The sequence below is a fragment of the Panicum virgatum genome, chromosome 8N (genome assembly GCF_016808335.1).
Source record: "Panicum virgatum strain AP13 chromosome 8N, P.virgatum_v5, whole genome shotgun sequence".
Classification (NCBI taxonomy): domain Eukaryota; kingdom Viridiplantae; phylum Streptophyta; class Magnoliopsida; order Poales; family Poaceae; genus Panicum; species Panicum virgatum.
Window position 1 is genome coordinate 29,551,309 of NC_053152.1, and position 18,894 is coordinate 29,570,202.

Genomic DNA, 18,894 nt, shown 5'->3' on the forward strand with positions numbered 1-18,894 from the left:
TATAAAACTATCCGAATTTGATATCCGAATCACCTATCCGGAATATCCGACCGGATATCCAATATCCGATGGATATTACCCATATTGTATCCGAATCCGATATCCGAATAAAGTATCCGAATTCTTATCCGATATCCGAAAAAACATTCGGATATCCGAAAATAATATTCGAATCACTATCCGATTCCTCTTGGTTAGTCGGTCGGATAGAAAATATCCGTACCATTTACATGTTGTTGCCCAGCCAGCGATGCGTGCGAGTGTGTCTCCGGCCCACGGGTTAGTTTCCACAACGTGTGGCCCCCGGTTCTCGCAACGGCGACGGGTAACTTTCGTTCGTGTGGGCGCGTCCATCATGTCCTTCAACTAACCCCAGCTGGCCTTAATTGCGCCCTTAATTATTCTTAGCAACCAGGCCCATCAACTTTACTTAATTTCCACAACTAGCATCATGCTACCTTTGGCACCTTCTCTGCAAATTGCGCGCACATGGCCAAAAACATGGCGCGGAAAAGGTCAACGACCTGCCTCGACAGATTGTAGTATTTGGTGAAACGGATCTCTCGGGGCTCGTGACGTATCGGCACCATCATTTTCGGGCACGTTTAGTTTGGATGGATGCAAGAATTTCAATTCAGTGTTGCTCCGACGGCTTTTTCAATACTAAGTGTAAATGTAATGAATACTTATTTTGTGAACAAAATGACTTAGGATCTGTTCCGATGTGCTAAAGTTAAGTGCTAAACATTAGTATCTATTAGCACTTGTATCGTTGCTAGAGTTTCTGCGTCATAGCAAAACTTTAGCCGACCTCATTAATTAGCATTTTTGTTTGGATTCACTAGTGCTAAAATTTAGCACTTTTAAATATTAGCACTTGGATCCAAACATCGGTTTAATTACGAGCCGGTGTATCTTTCCTGGATGGATGGAAATTAAACTTGTATGCTTGTTGTGTATCTCTTTCATATTGATCATGGTATGGTACAAAGTGTACACTACTTTTATGCAGCAATAGTATAATCCTCATGAATTTGTAACTGTATATATGTGAACTAAATAATCCTGATTTTAATTGGTCTGTACTTACATGAGGTGTTAACTACTGGACGGAGTGCTCAATTGGGAGCTCCAGCTGCAGCAACGGGTGTGCTGCCTGCTGCCGCAGCTGCGGCGGTGATCTGATCCCCTCTGCTCCTCACCATCACGTTGAGCCCGCCGGCCATGTGCGCCGTCATCAGCGGCAGGAACACCGGCACGCGGCCCTCGTCGACGGGGGCGAGCTCGAACCGGCGGAGCACGGTGCTGGCCACGAACTTCATCTGCACGAAGGCCATCTCCTTGCCGAGGCATGTCCGCGGGCCGGCCTGGAACACGGGGTACTTGAACGGCGACACGCCGGCGACGGCGGCCGGCGGCGAGGTGTCCTCCGGCAGGGAGAGCCAGCGCTGCAGGCTGAAGTCGGCGGCGTTGGCGCCCCAGATGGACTCCATCCGCCCCATGCCGTACTGGAAGTAGGTGACGCGGTCGCCGCGCTCCACGCGGGTGCCGTCGGGCAGCACGTCGCCCGCCGCCGCGTGCTTCGAGTCCCACGCCACCGGCGGGTACAGCCGCATCGTCTCGCACAGCGCCGCGTGGAGCACGCGCATCTTGCCCTGCCCGCCGGCGGCGTGGCTCGCGCCGCCCGCGATCTCCCGCAGGACCTCCCGCTCGACGTCGCGGTGGCGCGTGAGCAGCCAGAAGAACCACGTCAGCGCCGACGACGTCGTGTCGCGGCCGGCCATGATGAAGCTGATCACCATGTCGCGGATCGCTTCGTCCGGGTAGCCGCATTCGATCATCCGCGACAGGAGGTCGCTCCTCCGCCCGTCGCCGCCGTTGACAAGGGCCCGCTCCTTCTTGCGGGTGCGGATGAGGTCCATGACGGCCTCGTGGATGACCCTGATCTCCTCGCGCAGACGGCGCTCGGAGCCGAGGTCCAGCGCGCGCTTGGCCTTCCACACGGCGGCCACCGGCGCGGCGCCGCGCCTGGCGATGATCCCGGCCGCGGCGTCGAACGCCGCGGCCAGCCTCGGCGCCGGCAATGCCGCGTCGAGGCACCCGGGGTCAACGCCGAGCGACACCCGGCAGATGACGTCGAAGGAGAAGCGGCGGAGCAGGTCCTGCATGTCGACGGCGTCGCCGCGCGCCGCGGCGAGGCCCAGCGCCGGCACGAGGCGGTCCCGCGCCTCGTCCTCGAGCACGGCGAACTCCAGCTCCCGGAGCGCGCGCGCCGAGAACTCGTGGCTCACCAGCTTCCGCTGTGCGTACCACAGCTCGCCGTCGACGTTGAAGATCCCCGTGCCGAGCAGGTCGCCGAGGATGTCGGTGAAGGGCTTCCCCTTGGGGTAGTTGCCGAAGTTGCCCTTGAGGATGTGCTCCACGTTCACCGGGTTCGCGGTCACCACGGTCCGGCGCGCGCCCAGCCGGTCCACGACGATCGTCTGCGTCGGCGACGCCGCCAGCAGCTCGGTGTACCAGTCCAGCAGCCGGAACCGGTTCTGGTAAAAGGCGACCAGGCACCCGATCACCGGGTAGCTCCTCGGCCCGTGGCCATGGCTCCAGCCAGACCTGAGCCTGACGCTGTACAAGAGCAGCAGGAGGCAGCATGCCAGCAACCATGGCGTGTAGCAGATCATGCTGTACTTGCAACAAGAATTCCGAGAGGACGAATGAAGAGAGGACCTATGGAGAGAGGAAGCATGGGAGAGACAGTGCACACTATTCGGCTATGCATATATGTATATGCGTGGACATATCAGGGTAGAGGTCGGCAGGCCGGGTCGCCATTGGAGGAGGTCCCTGCCTCCTTGAGGGGTCCTTGTTAATGCCCACGTTTTTGTAGAGGTGGGGGAGGCCAGGACTCCACTTGTTTGTCTGGTTGGGCATCATGGGGGCCATGGCATCTCGCCGTTTCACAGGCTCTCTTCTCTTTTGTGGAAATCTTGTTTCACAATAATTGCTCGTATTTGCGATACAAAAATCGGTCTTACCACGCCATAAATACACATATACACAGTAGATGTCGACTTTACATTTAAGTTGTCTGGTATTGATTATGAAAACATTATTGCAAGGATGTGACCTAATTTGATATGTTTTAACCGTTTCTAGCTAGGAAAAAAAAATTCATTGATTTGTTTGCTTGGATTTTCTTGGCTCGCTCTGCATGTTTTTTTTTTCATACTCAAGTTAAGTCCAGCTCAGCAGGACCACCGGTTTATCTTATTTTTCTTCTTTCCTTTTATTTGTTTTAACTACAATCCTATTGATTTTGCAAGAAAAAGTATAGAAGTCTTTTTAGAGGGGCACCCCTAGTAGAAATTTAAATTGAGGGGCTCCCTATCATTTTCTAGACCCCGATTGTCTCTACAGTTTACCTAGCAAGAGCTAGGAGTTCGTTGGGTATTAAAGAAAGGAAATTCAAATTTGAATTCCTGGCTAAGATGCTCAATTGGGTGGAAAAGACGTGTCGGATTCAGTCCGAAGAGCCCAAGTCACCAGGCCAAGGAGGCTACAGTTGAGTTAAGCTAGCTAAGGTTGACTAGCTAGGTAGTATCACAATTGAAAGGGATCGGATGCTCGTAGCCTAAGAGGGGGAGGGGGTGAATTAGTCAACTTAAAACTTTAACCCGAAGCTCCAACTAGTTTGCACATAAATTTAAACTAAAGTAAGATATCTAGATGTGCAAATACAATACATCTAGTGTGAAACACCCATCCTAAAAAAGTTATGCAACCTATAGCCAATCCTAATTCGATACTACTATAAGAAAGTAAGGCATACAAGTCGCAATATGAAATGCAGAATCGTAAAGAGGGGATGCGTGGTATCGGTAGCCACTAAGCCACCTCTAGTCCATGTTGTTGAAGCACTCTATCGAGAGTATTGCTTCTCGGCCACCAAGTCTCTTACAGGACTCTTCTTGACTCGCCACCAAGCCTTGCCAAGTCACCACGGTCACCTTGGCCTCGGGTTCCACTAAGGAGCTTCTCCATGAAGGATGAGGGTCTCCACGTCCCCCGCACAAAGTTGTCAACGCCGCTCCACAATAAGCCGGAGGATCGTAGACGTGCCGGCGAGCCACCAAGACCCTAAGGGGCCGGCGCACCTAGTACAAGTGGTGGTTCTCTCCTAGAACCAAGGCACAAGGCACACAACCTTGCTCACTCACTTACTTAAGAGCTAGCCTAGTACTCTTACTCACAAGGCATGTGCTAAACCTAAGGATTTGATCAACTTGCTCTTTGGTTGGCTTGAAGGTGCTCTTCAATGTGTATGGGGTCTCTCTGAACTCCAGCACCTCCAAAATGGACAAGGTGAGGCCCTTATATAGACCACCAAGTCGAACTAGCCGCTTTTAGCCGTTGTCCCTTTTTCTGCATAGGGCATCAGAACTTCCGATAGGGGCGCGTCAAAACTTCCGGTCACACTATAGCTGTTGGGCAGCTAACATAGTGGCAGGCTGACGTAATTGCTCCGATGCATTACACCAACAGGGTTCGGAACTTTCGGTGCTGAAGCCTTGTCTACTCGTGGAACTACAGTGCTGACGGCATTGCTCCGACACTGTGCTTCGATGGCCACCGGAACATCCGGTGCTGAAGACTCTGCTGCTGCGCCCTTGACATGCTCTCTGTGTGACGCTCCTGTGCTTAGTCCAATGAGGGGTCATTAGAACTTCCGATGCTACTGAGATTTTCCACTGAGTCTATAATGCACATATAATTAGCCAGGTGCTAGTGCATCAGAACTTCCGGTGAGGGGTCATCGGAACTTCCGATGGCCACCGGATATTCCGGTGCTACTGAATTTCTTCTGTCTCTTCATTGCACTTGTCCAACTCGTCGCGGCTATCATTTGGACACCTGAAATATATTCCACCTCTGCCTTTTTACTGTGACTTGAGTGTCTTGATGGTGAATTGGACATCTCGACGGTGAATTGGACATCTTGGATATAGTTTGGATTTTATCCATGGGACCTAAAAATCCTACAAAAATGATCTCGCAAACTTGTTATTTCCATTGATTGCGTTCTCACCCGATCAACAAAATCACTTGAAATGGCCTAAATGGGGCTATGTTCGTTACAACAATTAAAGGATACAATGTTTCTATAACCAGATCTGTAGAGCACAAGGTAATCCAAACCAATACCATGTTCAAGCAGAAAGAGCTGCTATAATCTTCAAGATTTTGAGATCAAATTCAATTTCATTTTGCAAATGAATAAATAATCAATGAAGTTACTTTATTCGAGAAACAATAGAAATATGTAGGATGTGGCAGTGACATATTACATAGATACGAAAATCACATTTGAACAAAAAAATGAATAAATCATCAAAAGCTTTCTAATACACCTAGATGTTGTTGATGGTTTCTCATTTATCACCTACATTATTTTATTTCTTATAGTATTTTATATCCAATGCTTGTTTAAAACATATTTATCTAAACATTATGTAGTACTTTAATTGTATGTATTCTTTGCTCTCCTTTTCTTGTCATGCTCCAACAATTCATCCAAATGGATCTTTGACCCAAACCTACCTCAGTAGTCAGTACAACTCCATTTCGTTGTGATTGGAAAAGTTCGCCTCTGTTTCTCAAGAATAATTCATACATATGAATTCATCTCTGTTTAGTTTAAACCCAAATTGAGAACCAAACTATGCTGTAAGCACACCTCAGAAGCACAGCAACCCATTAGGAAGCAACTACGGGGAGAGGCTTCTCTAATTAGCGTTATGTGGAGAGTCCTTGCAGTTTCTTTTTTTTTATACGATTACACCAAACCAAACGGAAGCACTTTTTTTTATAAGTTGGGAAAATTTCCACTTTAGAAGTTCGATGGGCTCTCTGTTTAAGATTAAATGGAGAGCCGTCTCCGTTTACCTTTTGGGTTTTGTTTAAGCTCTCTACCCCTAAGCAATTGTACTGTGTGTTGCTCATGAATGAATTCTTGATCTTTTTATTTCTTTTGATATTAGGCAGCTGTCCTGCATCACATAAAGCTCTCTCCTTTAAATTTCCAATCTCCAAGTGTCCTTGCAGAGATGGATTTCAGTGCCAACGATGACTACGCTATAAATAAGAGAAGGGAGGAGCTGTTTAGATCTTTACCCGTAAACCATGTAAACACCAAAAAACATCACATCGAATGTTTTGACACATGCATGGAGTATTAAATGAAGTCTATTTATATAACTTTTTGCATGGATGGGTTGTAAATCGCGAGACGAATCTAATGAGCCTATTTAATCCATAATTTGCAACAGTGATGCTACAGTAACCATCCACTAATTATGGATTAATCATGGATTAATTAGTATCATTAGATTCGTCTCACGATTTACAACCCATCTATGCAAAAACATTTATAAATAGACTTCATTTAGTACTTCAAATTAACAAAATTCCTTTACAAAATTTTTACATGTAAACAACTAAACAAGCCCTTAATATTCCTGCAAGGACTACTAGAGTAGTGCCTTGCCTTGTGCAGTTCAACATCAACACATCCACGGATGCGTGTGTACTTGTTTTTTTCTTCCTTCTAGTCCCTCTCAGCCTCATGCCTAAAAACTAAGTCCAAATTAGAAAATTTTGGCTGTTAGGATAATTCCATAATTCAGAGTACATCAGAAAGTGACGTTTAGATCAACATGTGATCAGCTAGTGAGAACTAGGAGTTATCCATGCCTCTTCCATTAGGGACTAGAAAAAGTTTCAATTTTTTTGTACCTCTTTGGATAGGAGGAAATCCGTGAGAAATTTGCCCCGTCCAAACACAGGTCATAGTTGAGACATGAGAGGACAGCAGCAACTAGTTTGTCTGGATCGGATCATGTGAAGGAGAAGACACATGGAACGTTACTAGTAGCTCACGGCACAGTACACCCTCCTTTTTTTCTTGATAGACAGTGCAGCCTACTGTTAGGACTGTGATAGCAACAACCACTAGATTTGAAGAGTGTAGCTAGTGGAAACAAAGGCCATCTAATAACAGCTGGAGTAGCTAGGGAACCTAGTTAATAGTAGCTTTGTACTTTGATTCAGCTACTGTTGTCTTTTGCAGTACATGTGTACTTTTATGTTTTGTCTACAGCAGCTACATCTACATGTGTACTTTTTCTGAAGTTGTTATTGTGCAGAATCTTTTTCTGAAGTTGTTATTGTGCAGAATCTTTGTTTGTTTAGTCGTGTATGTCTTCCCAAGATAAACGTGGGCAGTACCAACGAACTGCACAGTTGGAAACTAGCTAGCTAGAATGCATGGTTTATTCAGATCCCTACAAGTGATTTGTTGGTCCGATAGTCCTATTCACATGTTTCAGACAGTATAAACAATGCCCAAATGCTTTTGTCATCAAACTAGGACAATAATTGAATGCCAATCGGAATAATTTATGCGTGCCTAATCTATTGTCCATCCACCTACTGTGAAATTAAACCGATGCAAGTAGGTGGATGGACTTGCATATATTACTCTTCCATTTTTAAATTTCGCAGTACCTATATTATGGAATATGTCATAATCATCAGAAAGTGATATCATATTTGAGTATTAATAATTACGTATAGTCCAATACTCCCTCTATTTTTTACATGTCACATTAAATTTGTCCTAAGTCATATATGTTCAACTTTAACCAATTTTATATTAAAATATAACAACATCTATACTATCAAATATGCATTATCAAAATATATATCATGATGGGTTCAAATTTGGTATTGTAAATGTTATTATATTTTCCTATAAATTTGGTCAAACTTAGACAAATTTGACTTAGAATGAAGCTTATACGATATGAAAATTAAAACAAAATTAGTAGTTATAACTAAGAACATGATATGTTTTGTGTGAGCTGTTAATTAATTTAGTCAACAAGTTCATGTAGAAACACCAGACATAGCGCATTTACTGAGTGAAACCAAGATGGTTTTGTTCCCTTGTAGTGGAACCTATCCACTGGGTTCAAGTTCGTACTTAGCATAGGTGCTCGCAATTTCTTGAATTTAATCATTAAACTCTAGCATCACTATTCCTTTAGTGGTACTCGATATGATAGCAGTGATTTTGCCAATCTCAAGATTTGCAAGCCACGTCACTTGAAAGTGCTCATAGGAGTAGGATTTGTGTATATTTGAAGAGGTGAGTGTGCATATGTACATGACTATCAATATTTCACAAGAAAAAGCACGAGACAAACATTAACTAGAAGCTCCGTGCACCATACCTAATATAGCTAAATGTATAACCGGAATGTGCAAAACCAACTTCCTTGTGTTCCCATCGATCGCCCCGTGTTCAAGTTGTCTGTACCTAATAACCCTGTCAATTATCCAAGTTGCAACGGAAGCACGTTGTGTATACATCGCCTGAGGGTGTGTTTGGTTGGGCTTTTGGCTGTGGCTTTTGCCTCCAAAAGCCAACAGTCCAACTAAAGGAGTTGGCTGCCATCCAAAGCCAAAGCTAAAGCCAAAGCCAAAAGCTGTGCCACCACCGTACTAGAGGAAGAAGAAGACACAATCTGTGTATGACATGTGGGACCCACTTGTAAGTGAGGGAACTTCTTCAAAAGCCACGGAAGTTTAACCAAACGGGCTTCCAACCATCCCACAGCAGCTTTGCCAAAGTTACTTTTTTTTAAGTCACTTTTAAAGTCACAGCAAACAGCAGCTTTTGGTAAAGCCATAGCCCAACCAAACACACCCTGAGATTATAGCTGGGCCAACATTCCATGGAGCACCTGTGAAAGCAATCTCAGAAGCGGCATGCGCTTGCAATTCTCCTTGCAAGGATGCATGCTCTTACACAAAAGCATATGAAAGCAAGGGGCTACCAACATAAGGGTCCCCATCATATGAGCAAAATCCAGTCCGAAACCTTACATGAGCCTTTCTCCGGATAAGTGTTAATGTTTTGTTCATTGAGTAAAATGCACGGCCGGCCTTTAAACTTGGCAGCAGGTGTCATCCAGGTCCCTAAACTCCTAAAATTCACATCGGGATCCCTAAACTTGTTAATTGGTTCACGTGGGGTCCAAATCACCGTTACCCATGTTAAACCGCCAGCGTGTCAACTGGGCACCTGACATGTGGGGCCCACATATCAGGTGCACCTCCCTTCTCCCAAGCGCTGCCGCGTGCGTGCTCCGGCATTGCTCGACTCCCGGCAGTATGCGTGGGACCCGCCGCGAGCGTGCTCCACCACTGCTTCGCTCGACGGGCACGGGAGCTGCCGCAAGAGTGCTCCGCCGCCGCTCCTCCCCCACGGGTGTGCTCCATCGCCGCTCCTCTGAAGCGTCCCCTCATAAGCGAAGACTTAAATGTGTTACAAACATCAGTCCCAGGAGGCTGATGACACATTTATTACATCAGATGGTTCATTACCGTACAACTCTACGCGGTAGTGAGCAGAGAAGCGCCACTATCGCGAGGATTACAATCCACACACACGCAACGATATTAAATATAAAAAGAAAGTCCTCAGAGTCTTGCGTCATGCGGTAACTCCTGCGGGTGACCCAAATCCACAGGCAAGACTGGGTGCAGGACGGTACCCCTACTCAACGTCGTCAGGTACAAAGTCTGGATCTTCTTCTGAAAAAATAAAAAATGGGGTGAGTACAAACGTACTCAGCAAGTCCAACCACACCTACGGAGGGGGTATAACAGAATATAATGCACAGGGTAAATCAAGGATAAGGCTAGGGTTTGATTTGCGGAAAGCAATATTTTATGCAGGGGTTCATTTGAAAGAAATCATTTTTCCCAAAACCAGTTTTCTTATACCGAGTAACATGAGGGGTTGATCCACACGGGATCCAAGTTTTAGACTGCTACCGGACTCCTCATCCGCCATAGCACACGGCACAACTGCCGGGCACATTTCCAAAACAACTCACGCCAACCCATCCCGAAGTAAACACTAGTTATGTGACCACACCGTAACCCGCCCAGTACCGTGGGCACGGCTATTCGAATAGATTCTTAACTCTGCAGAGGTGTGCAACTTTACCCACAAGCGGGGTACCGCAACTCGATCACCTTAGTGTCGGTGCAGATCCCAACAAAGCCATTACCCACCTTAGCTAGACCTGACTAGCCATCATGGGATGCACCAAGGGGTCATCGACCTTTCACCTAGGTTTAACCGGGGCATAAGTCACTCGGGGCTTATCCCTTCTCCATAGTCACCCGTTGCTCTCAGCTCTCCTGATGGCTATCAGACTAACTAGTGGGATTTATGCTAAGCCGTTGCCCATACAACGGTCGAGTGGTTTGCACGATAGTGGAGTTAGGTGAGATGACACACCAACTCGGTCCTTAGTTGTGACAAGATGGATATCTCCCTTCCTTGCCCTACCAAACCGGCACGAGCACACCAAACGGCAAATCGCACCGAAATGCCATCCATCCCATCTAGACTCATCTTTCGAAAATCCACTTTTATCCCTTCCCACACACTCACACCTTTTCTTTATAAAATAAGTTGTATTGTATGTAAGATCCTAAGCGTTCTAACAGCGATTAACATCCAAACAAAACCAGACATTAATCTAGGTGGTCAAGGAATGGTTATAACAAATCAAGGGGTGGCTATCCAACTGTGTTTTCATGCAAGCAAAACATATGCAATTTTTGTAAAACAGGCCAATAGGTCATGTTTATAAAAACTAGGACAAAAGCATGCATCAAAGGATGGGATTGAACTTGCCGTCTTCGAATCCTTCGGGGAGGTCTTGGTCGAAGCACTGTCCTTCGGGCTCGGGGTCGCGGAACTGGTCCTCGTTCACGGGCTCGCAGTACTGCTCGTCAATGGGCTCTCCTTCGTCTACACCGTGATCTATGACGCATACAAACAAACACACAATCAAGAAAAAGAAATAAAAGTTTTATCGTTGAGCTCGAATCGGAAATAATTAAGATATGGAGTTCGGGGTAATATTTTCGGGCGGTTTCCTAATGGCATGGACAAAATTATGTCATGAGAGGCGTGGTAAAGTTTTAGGTAGATCCGAGGTCGTTTGGCGCATGAAATGATATGTTATATAAAGGTTTAGGGGTTAAATCAGAGTGCAGGGGCCTATTTGTAATTATATTTAAGAAGGCAGGGGCTTGGTTTGTATTTTAGAAACTATTTGGGTTATTCTAAAAAGGGCCCAGGAGGGAAAAAGAAAAGAGGGAAAAAGAAAAGAGGGAAAAGAAAAGAGAAAAAGGAAGAAGGAAAAAGGGAAAAGGGAAAAAAAGAAATGGAGAAAGAAAAAGAAAAAGGGGAAAGAGACGGAGAAAAAGGTAGGGAGATTGCCGGCGCCGATTGCGGCGAGCGGTTGCGCGTGGCGACAGGCCACCGAGCGGCGCGGGATGCGACGTCGGCGAGGAAAAAGAGGGAGGGTTCGGTCGGTGGAAAAAGAAAAGATGGACACGACGAATGGAATCAGATGTTGGAACGACGAAAGATCATGGGAAGGTATTGGGTTTAGAGATAACTGAGCTCAACGATGGAAAAGTGTTCTGAAAAAAATATGTTTAGCGTGTGATTTATTTGGTGAATTTTTCGGGTCGTTACAAACCTACCCCACTTAAAATGAATCTCGTCCTCGAGATTCGGCTGGCTCCTAAACAGATGGGGAATATTCCTTCTTTACGGCATCCTCACGCTCCCATGTAGCTTCTTTAATTCTGCCCATTCAGAGACTGCCATCCTATAGGGTTTCTTGACTATAGGAGAGGTTCCAAGGACAAGGTCGATGACAAGCTCTATATCCCTATCTGGTGGCATTCCAGAAAGTTCTTCATGGAAAAACATCTGGGTACTCATTTACCACTAGGACTTCTTCTAAGGACTTGGCTTCCATGCTAAACACCATCGGGTCTGATCCACTTACCCGGGTATGGCAGGTTACTCGTACTCCTTCCGGGTTTGTCAGGTGTACTACCTTGTCGGTACAACCTATGAGGCCATTGTGTCGGCTTAATCAGTCCATTCCAAGGATCACGTATATTCGTTTGGACTTTAGTACTACTAAGTCTGCTAAAAATTCTACCCCACTTAAATTGATCCTTACCCGTAGACAACCTAGTTGACACTTGATGTCACCTCCAGGCATCCGGGTTATTAGGGGTATTTTTAGTAGTACTGTAGGTATTCTGTGCTTTTCCACAAAACTCGAGGATATGAATGAGTGTGATGCTCCAGAATCAAATAACACTGTTGCAAGAGCTGAGCTGACTAGGTACTCACCGAGCACTACGCCCTGAGCTCCTTGAGCCTCCTGTGCGTTGATATGGTTGACGCGGGCTCGTCCAAATGACTGCTGGGGCTGCCTCATCTGCTGACTGTTGTTGTTGGCGTTGCTGTTGTTGCGGATGGGCACTCGGTTGGCACCTGTCAGAACTGGCCTTGGTCCATTCACCATGTTGGAGAAGGCTGACGTAGCTAGCTTGTTCTTGGCATACGGGCAGTTAGCAATGAAATTCCCTATCTCTCGGCAGTTGAAACAGGCCTTAACATTGCTGTTGTTGGTGACCTGGCTTGCATTGCTCTGTGGGGCCTTCATGGAGTTCTGGCTCCTGAACTGTGTGTTAGAGGCTTGTGGGGCTGTCACCTGAGACTGAGTCCTATACTGCATTGGAGCCAGAGATCCTGGTGTAGCGTAGCTGAGGCTTCTTGGTTTTTGAAAGCGGTCCTGCTGGCGGGCCTTGCTTTCCATAAACTTGCGCTTGTTGTCCTTTCTTTCTTCAACTTTGGCCCTTTCAGTGATAATGGCCTTGTTCATCAAGGTGTTGAAGTCCAGGTAGATCTGAGGAGTAAGCAGGGTCCGGAGTTCTGGGTTCAAACCCTTCTTGAACATGTCCTGCTTCTTTTCATCATCATCCACTTCCTCTGGTGCATATCGGGACAGTTCCATGAACTGATGGGTGTACTCTTCCACCGACATGCTTCCTTGCTGCAGAGCACGGAACTCATCTGCCTTGCGCTTCATGTTGGCCGAGGGGATATGGTAGCGGCGGAACTCCTTCACGAATTCCTTCCAAGTGATGGTGCAGGCATCTTTGGCAGCAGCGTAGTAATTCTCCCACCAGGCTAAGGCAGTCCCGGTGAGTTGGTGTGCTGCCAGTAGGATTTTGTCTCGGTCCTGACACTCGAACGGCTTGAGCTTCCTCTGAATCACACGCAGCCAATCGTCTGCATCCAAGGGGTTGCTGGATCCAGCAAAGGTGGGCGGCTTGGTCCTCAGAAAAGCTGTCAGCTTGTCATTCATGGTTTGTCCTCGTGGTTGCTTGTTGACAAGGGCATTGGCCAGTGTTTCTAGGATGAGGGTCTGATTGTGGATTATCTGTGCCAGGTCTCCGAGGGGTGGGGGTGGTGGCAGTGGCCCTTCTACTTGGTTTTCTCCTCTGTCCTGACTTACTTCTTGTTCTTCCTGAGGAGGGTTCTGCCCATTAGGCGGCATTCCCGTACCAGCGACTGCAGGGTTCCGAATGCGGGAGGCCCTCGTAACGCTTCGGGAAGCCATCTGTAGATTGGGTAGGGTTTCGGTGAGAGTGGGATTTAGATTATGTGATGTTTAAGTTGTTTAAATCGTATTTTTGAAAAGGCAGAATCTACCTTCTGCCGATAAGCACACAACCAACAAGCACACAAGCATAGCAAACAACAAGCACAAACAACTTTATCACTACAAGGGGGGTACAACACAGGACAAGACTAAAACACGTACTACACGTCCGGGTACAGGTTCACACTAAGGGTACAACTCAAGTAAAAGGGGCTTGGGAGGGTACAACACAGGCAAGGCTAAAACACGCACTAAACGTCCGGGTACAGATTCATACTTCAGGGTACAACTTAAGCCAGTGAGGCTGGTAGGTACAACACTAGGGTGGCATCGGGCATTCTACTCGGGGGGCGAGCCTTCTTCTAGGGCGGAATGTGCGAGTAGTTCTTGCTCGCCGTCCCCTAAGTTTCCGTTCTCCCGGGGTTGCGTAGCAGCTTCTCCTTCACCGACGGCAGTAGAACCTTCGGGGTTCTCGGGCGGGGCTTGTGGGGTTATCACGAGTGGTCCCCATCCTATGACGGGCGTTCTGAGCAGAACATGGTTTTCCCCAATTGTCGGGACCGGGGTTCCACTTCTGGTCCATTCTTGCATACGCCGGTCTCGGGCTTGCCTGAGGCTTTCCTGAGCAACTGCTTCACTACTGACCGCGGCTGCGGCTCTTGCCTCGGCTTGGGCTGCTCGTACCTGTTGCAGTCTCACCACGAGCTCTGCTTGCTCGGCTCGATGGGTCTGCTCCCTCAGAATGTTGTCTTGCTCGTCAAAGAGCTGGTCCAAGGCGGCTAGGTAAGTAGCCACTTGGTACAGAGGATCTTCTTCATGACGGCGCCGTTCCAGACTTCTCATTCGAGCTTCCCAAACTGGGGTTCTGATGGCCGGCGGAAAGAACCTCATTGGCGTAGAGGCTAGGTGTTCTTCGAAAATCCGGCACAGGTAACGGAGTGCCTTTCTGATGGCCAAGGGATAGGTGTCTTGGTGCCTAAACCCCGTAGCGGTCACTCGCCACGGCTGGATGTCGGGGTAGCGATCACTCCTGGCGATGACCAGGATCACCCTGCAGCGGAGGGTACCATGGTGCTCGTACTCTCTATTGTAGTACCTTGGGCGTTCCGTGACGCCAAGGCTTTCCAGGGTGTTGATCAACAGGCTTGGGAAGCCAGGTGCAGCTTGGCAATTGCCCTGGGTCCATCATTCCTCAGCCATCTAAAAACAAAGATAGGGTGAATAAACTTGCACCATTATTTGGGGTACACAATGGGCATAGATGATATTTATTATTGCAACATGGTGGGATACAGACTTCATGGATACACGATTATTTGGGCAAAGGTTCTAGCTTGGGGTGCTACTTCTATCATGGGGACTCTTCCTCGATCCTAAGAGGGCGCTTCTTCAGTGGAAGATATTAATCCATCACGTCATCTTCGGTCTGAGTACCTTTATCCCAGTGGGTTTCTTCGGGTTCTTCTTCTTCGGTCTGAGTGCCCACATCCCAATGGGTTCCCATGGGTTCTTCTTCTTCTTCCTCTATCCATCCACCTATTCCTCTGCGAGCCTCGTATTCTTGCATCCGTGCTTGGAGAGCGGCTAGGGAATCCTTGGCGCGTGTGGCTCTCGTCTGTTGTTCTTCCAGTTCTGCCTCGCATTGTTGCATTTGGGCTTGGAGAGCAGCTAGGGAATACTCGGCGCGTGCAGCCCTTGTCCATTGTTCATCCAGCTCTTGGGTTGCCTTTTCTGCGTGGTGGACTTGTTGCTTCAGTTGTGCCGCTTGTTCGCGGTAGAGCTCATCCAGGCCAGTGAGATAGTTGGATAGGTGGGAGACCGTGTCTTCTAGGTCTTCTTCTTCTCTTCCAAGTCCTCTCATCTGGGCAATCCATGTGCGTCCTCTTCCTTCAGCAGGCGGGAAAAATCCCATAGGAGTCCGCTGAAGATGGTGCTTGTAGATCACTCGCAGGCGTCGGAGGGCTTTACGGGCGGCTTTCCGGTAGGTGTCCGGTAAACGAAAACCAGTGGTGGAGATGAACCAGGGATCCACATCTGGGTAGCGAGTGCTCTTTCCCACGAAGATCATCAGGTCGCACCGAAGAGTGCCCTTGGAGTCGTACACCCTGTAGACAAACTCTGGTGGGTCTATCACTCCAATGCGTTCCAGGCTGAGTATCAATAACTTGGGAAGGCCGGGCTCTGCATGACTGATTCCGCCAATCCATCCATTGTCAGCCATCTGGAACAGGGCAAGAACCAGTGGTGAGTGCTTGTGTGAAAGAAGGATTAAGGAAAGAAAAGTCCAAGTGAAAAAGGGCCAGGAAAAGGGTTTCGCTCCTAGGGTCACGTCCTACGGCCAACCTACGGCTCTAATACCACCTGAAGCGTCCCCTCATAAGAGAAAACTTAAATGTGTTACAAACATTAGTCCCAGGAGGCTGATGACACATTTATTACATCAGATGGTTCATTACCGTACAACTCTACGCGGTAGTGAGCAGAGAAGCGCCACTATCACGAGGAGTACAATCCACACACATGCAATGATATTAAATATAAAAAGAAAGTCCTCAGAGTCTTGCGCCATGCGGTAACTCCTGCGGGTGACCCAAATCCACAGGCAAGGCTGGGTGCAGGACGGTACCCCTACTCAACGTCGTTAGGTACAAAGTCTGGATCCTCTTCTGTAAAAATAAAGAATGGGGTGAGTACAAATGTACTCAGCAAGTCCAACCACAACCACGGAGGGGGTATAACAGAATATAATGCACAGGGTAAATCAAGGATAAGGCTAGGGTTTGATTTGCGGAAAGCAATATTTTATGCAGGGGTTCATTTGAAAGAAAGCATTTTTCCCAAAACCAGTTTTCTTATACCGAGTAACATGAGGGGTTGATCCACACAGGATCCAAGTTTTAGACTGCTACCGGACTCCTCATCCGCCATAGCACACGGCACAACTGCCGGGCACATTTCCAAAACAACTCACGCCAACCCATCCCGAAGTAAACACTAGTTATGTGACCACACCGTAACCCGCCCAGTACCGTGGGCACGGCTATTCGAATAGATTCTTAACTCTACAGAGGTGTGCAACTTTACCCACAAGCGGGGTACCGCAACTCGATCACCTTAGTGTCGGTGCAGATCCCAACAAAGACATTACCCACCTTAGCTAGACCTGACTAGCCATCACGGAATGCACCAAGGGGTCATCGACCTTTCACCTAGGTTTAACCGGGGCATAAGTCACTCGGGGCTTATCCCTTCTCCTTAGTCACCCGTTGCTCTCAGCTCTCCTGATGGCTATCAGACTAACTAGTGGGATTTATGCTAAGCCATTGCCCATACAACGGTCGAGTGGTTTGCACGATAGTGGAGTTAGGTGAGATGACACACCAACTCATTCCTTAGTTGTGACAAGATGGATATCTCCCTTCCTTGCCCTGCCACACCGGCACGAGCACACCAAACGGCAAATCGCACCGAAATGCCATCGATCCCGTCTAGACTAATCTTTCGAAAATCCACTTTTATCCCTTCCCACACACACATACCTTTTCTTTATAAAATAAGTTGTATTGTATGTAAGATCCTAAGCGTTCTAACAGCGATTAACGTCCAAACAAAACCAGACATTAATCTAGGTGGTCAAGGAATGGTTATAACAAATCAAGGGGTGACTATCCAACCGTGTTTTCATGCAAGCAAAACATATGCAATTTTTGTAAAACAGGCCAATAGGTCGTGTTTATAAAAACTAGAACAAAAGCATGCATCAAAGGATGGGATTGAACTTGCCGTCTTCGAATCCTTCGGGGAGGTCCTGGTTGAAGCACTGTCCTTTGGGCTCGGGGTCGCGGAACTGGTCCTCATTCACGGGCTCGTAGTACTGCTCGTCAACGGGCTCTCCTTCGTCTACACTGTGATCTACGACGCATACAAACAAACACACAATCAAGAAAAAGAAATAAAAGTTTTATCATTGAGCTCAAATCGGAAATAATTAAAATATGGAGTTTGGTGTAATATTTTCGGGCGGTTTCCTAATGGCATGGACAAAATTATGTCATGAGAGGCGTGGTAAAGTTTTAGATAGATCCGAGGTCGTTTGGCGCATGAAATGATAGGTTATATAAAGGTTTAGGGGTTAAATCAGAGTGCAGGGGCCTATTTGTAATTATATTTAAGAAGGCAGGGGCTTGGTTTGTATTTTAGAAACTATTTGGGTTATTCTAAAAAGGGTCAGGGGTTTATTTATAAATATGTTGCATAGCGGAAGGGTTTGTTTGTGAATATCATAAAAGGCAGGGATGCTTTTGCATAATAGTCAAAGGGTGGAAGGTCTCTTTAATAAATAAAAGAGAGTGGAGGGGGTTTTGGGCTAATATGCCCCCTCTCCTTCCTCCCGACCGCAGAACAGGGGAGGGAGAGCGGCTCGCTGGCGGCGGCCAGGGCCGGCGGCCTGGGGGCTCGGGGCTGGTCGGGATGCGAGGGGAACGGGGCAGGGAGGTTCAAGGGGTCGATTCCCCCCCTTGATTTTGAGGAAGGAGGCCCGCAGGGCGAGGTTTCACGGCGGCGGGCGGCAGCAGGCGGCGGTGGCGCTGGGTCGGCGGCTCAGAGGCGTGGTGGCGGTCATGGAGGTGGGGGAAAGCACCGGGGGACTCCGTGGAGTCGATTACCCCGCTCACCTTGGGCAGGGGTGACGCGCAGAGGCGGGACGATGGGAGAGGGTGGCGGCGGTCTCTGGAGCTTGGCGTGGCGGTGCTGCAGGGCTAGGAAAGAGGCGGCGAGGGGCTGGGGTGGCCGTGGTGGCTTATGGAGCGGAGGACGGCGCGGGAGGGGGTCGCTTTATAGCTGAGGAGAGGCGGTGGCGAGTCCGGGTGTAGGTGGAGGCCGGCGAGCGGCGCGGAGCACCATTAATGGAGTTCGGCCGTCCGCTTGTGTCGTGACGCGGCGTGCGGCGATGGCATCGAGGACTTCGTCGAGCATGTGGGGGAGATGCTGTGCGGGCACAGGGGTGATGGCGCGAGCGGTGAGGGCGGGATGCTGCGCGCGGCCGTCCTGACGATGAGCGGTGCGGTGGGCGGTGCGGCACGCGGTGCACGCGTGAGCGGGGAAAGGCGGTGGCGGTGTGTGCGCGCGGGGAGTTGGCTTGGCACAGCTGTGTGTGGGCGGTCGGTGCCGTGGGCGAGTGCGGCTCTGTGCGCCGCGGCGAGGCGAGCTCGTGCACGCGCACGCATGCGCATGGGCCGGCTTGGCGTTGCGCGTCGCTCGGCCAGGGAGGGGAGGCCGG

General features: G+C 48.4%; 1 protein-coding gene across 1 annotated transcript; it reads right to left on the reverse strand.

Annotated features, from left to right (window-relative positions):
• Positions 1 to 929: 929 nt before the first annotated feature.
• On the reverse strand, positions 930 to 3,017 carry LOC120686613 (cytochrome P450 94B3-like). Its single transcript, XM_039968819.1, has one exon. It carries the CDS (start codon positions 2,676 to 2,678, stop codon positions 1,119 to 1,121), a length of 1,560 nt encoding a protein of 519 aa, XP_039824753.1. The 5' UTR covers positions 2,679 to 3,017; the 3' UTR covers positions 930 to 1,118.
• Positions 3,018 to 18,894: the final 15,877 nt, after the last annotated feature.

Bases quoted from the DNA above. Each gene is read 5' to 3' on its own strand.
- LOC120686613 (XM_039968819.1), bottom strand. From the start codon at position 2,678: ATGATCTGCTACACGCCATGGTTGCTGGCATGCTGCCTCCTGCTGCTC.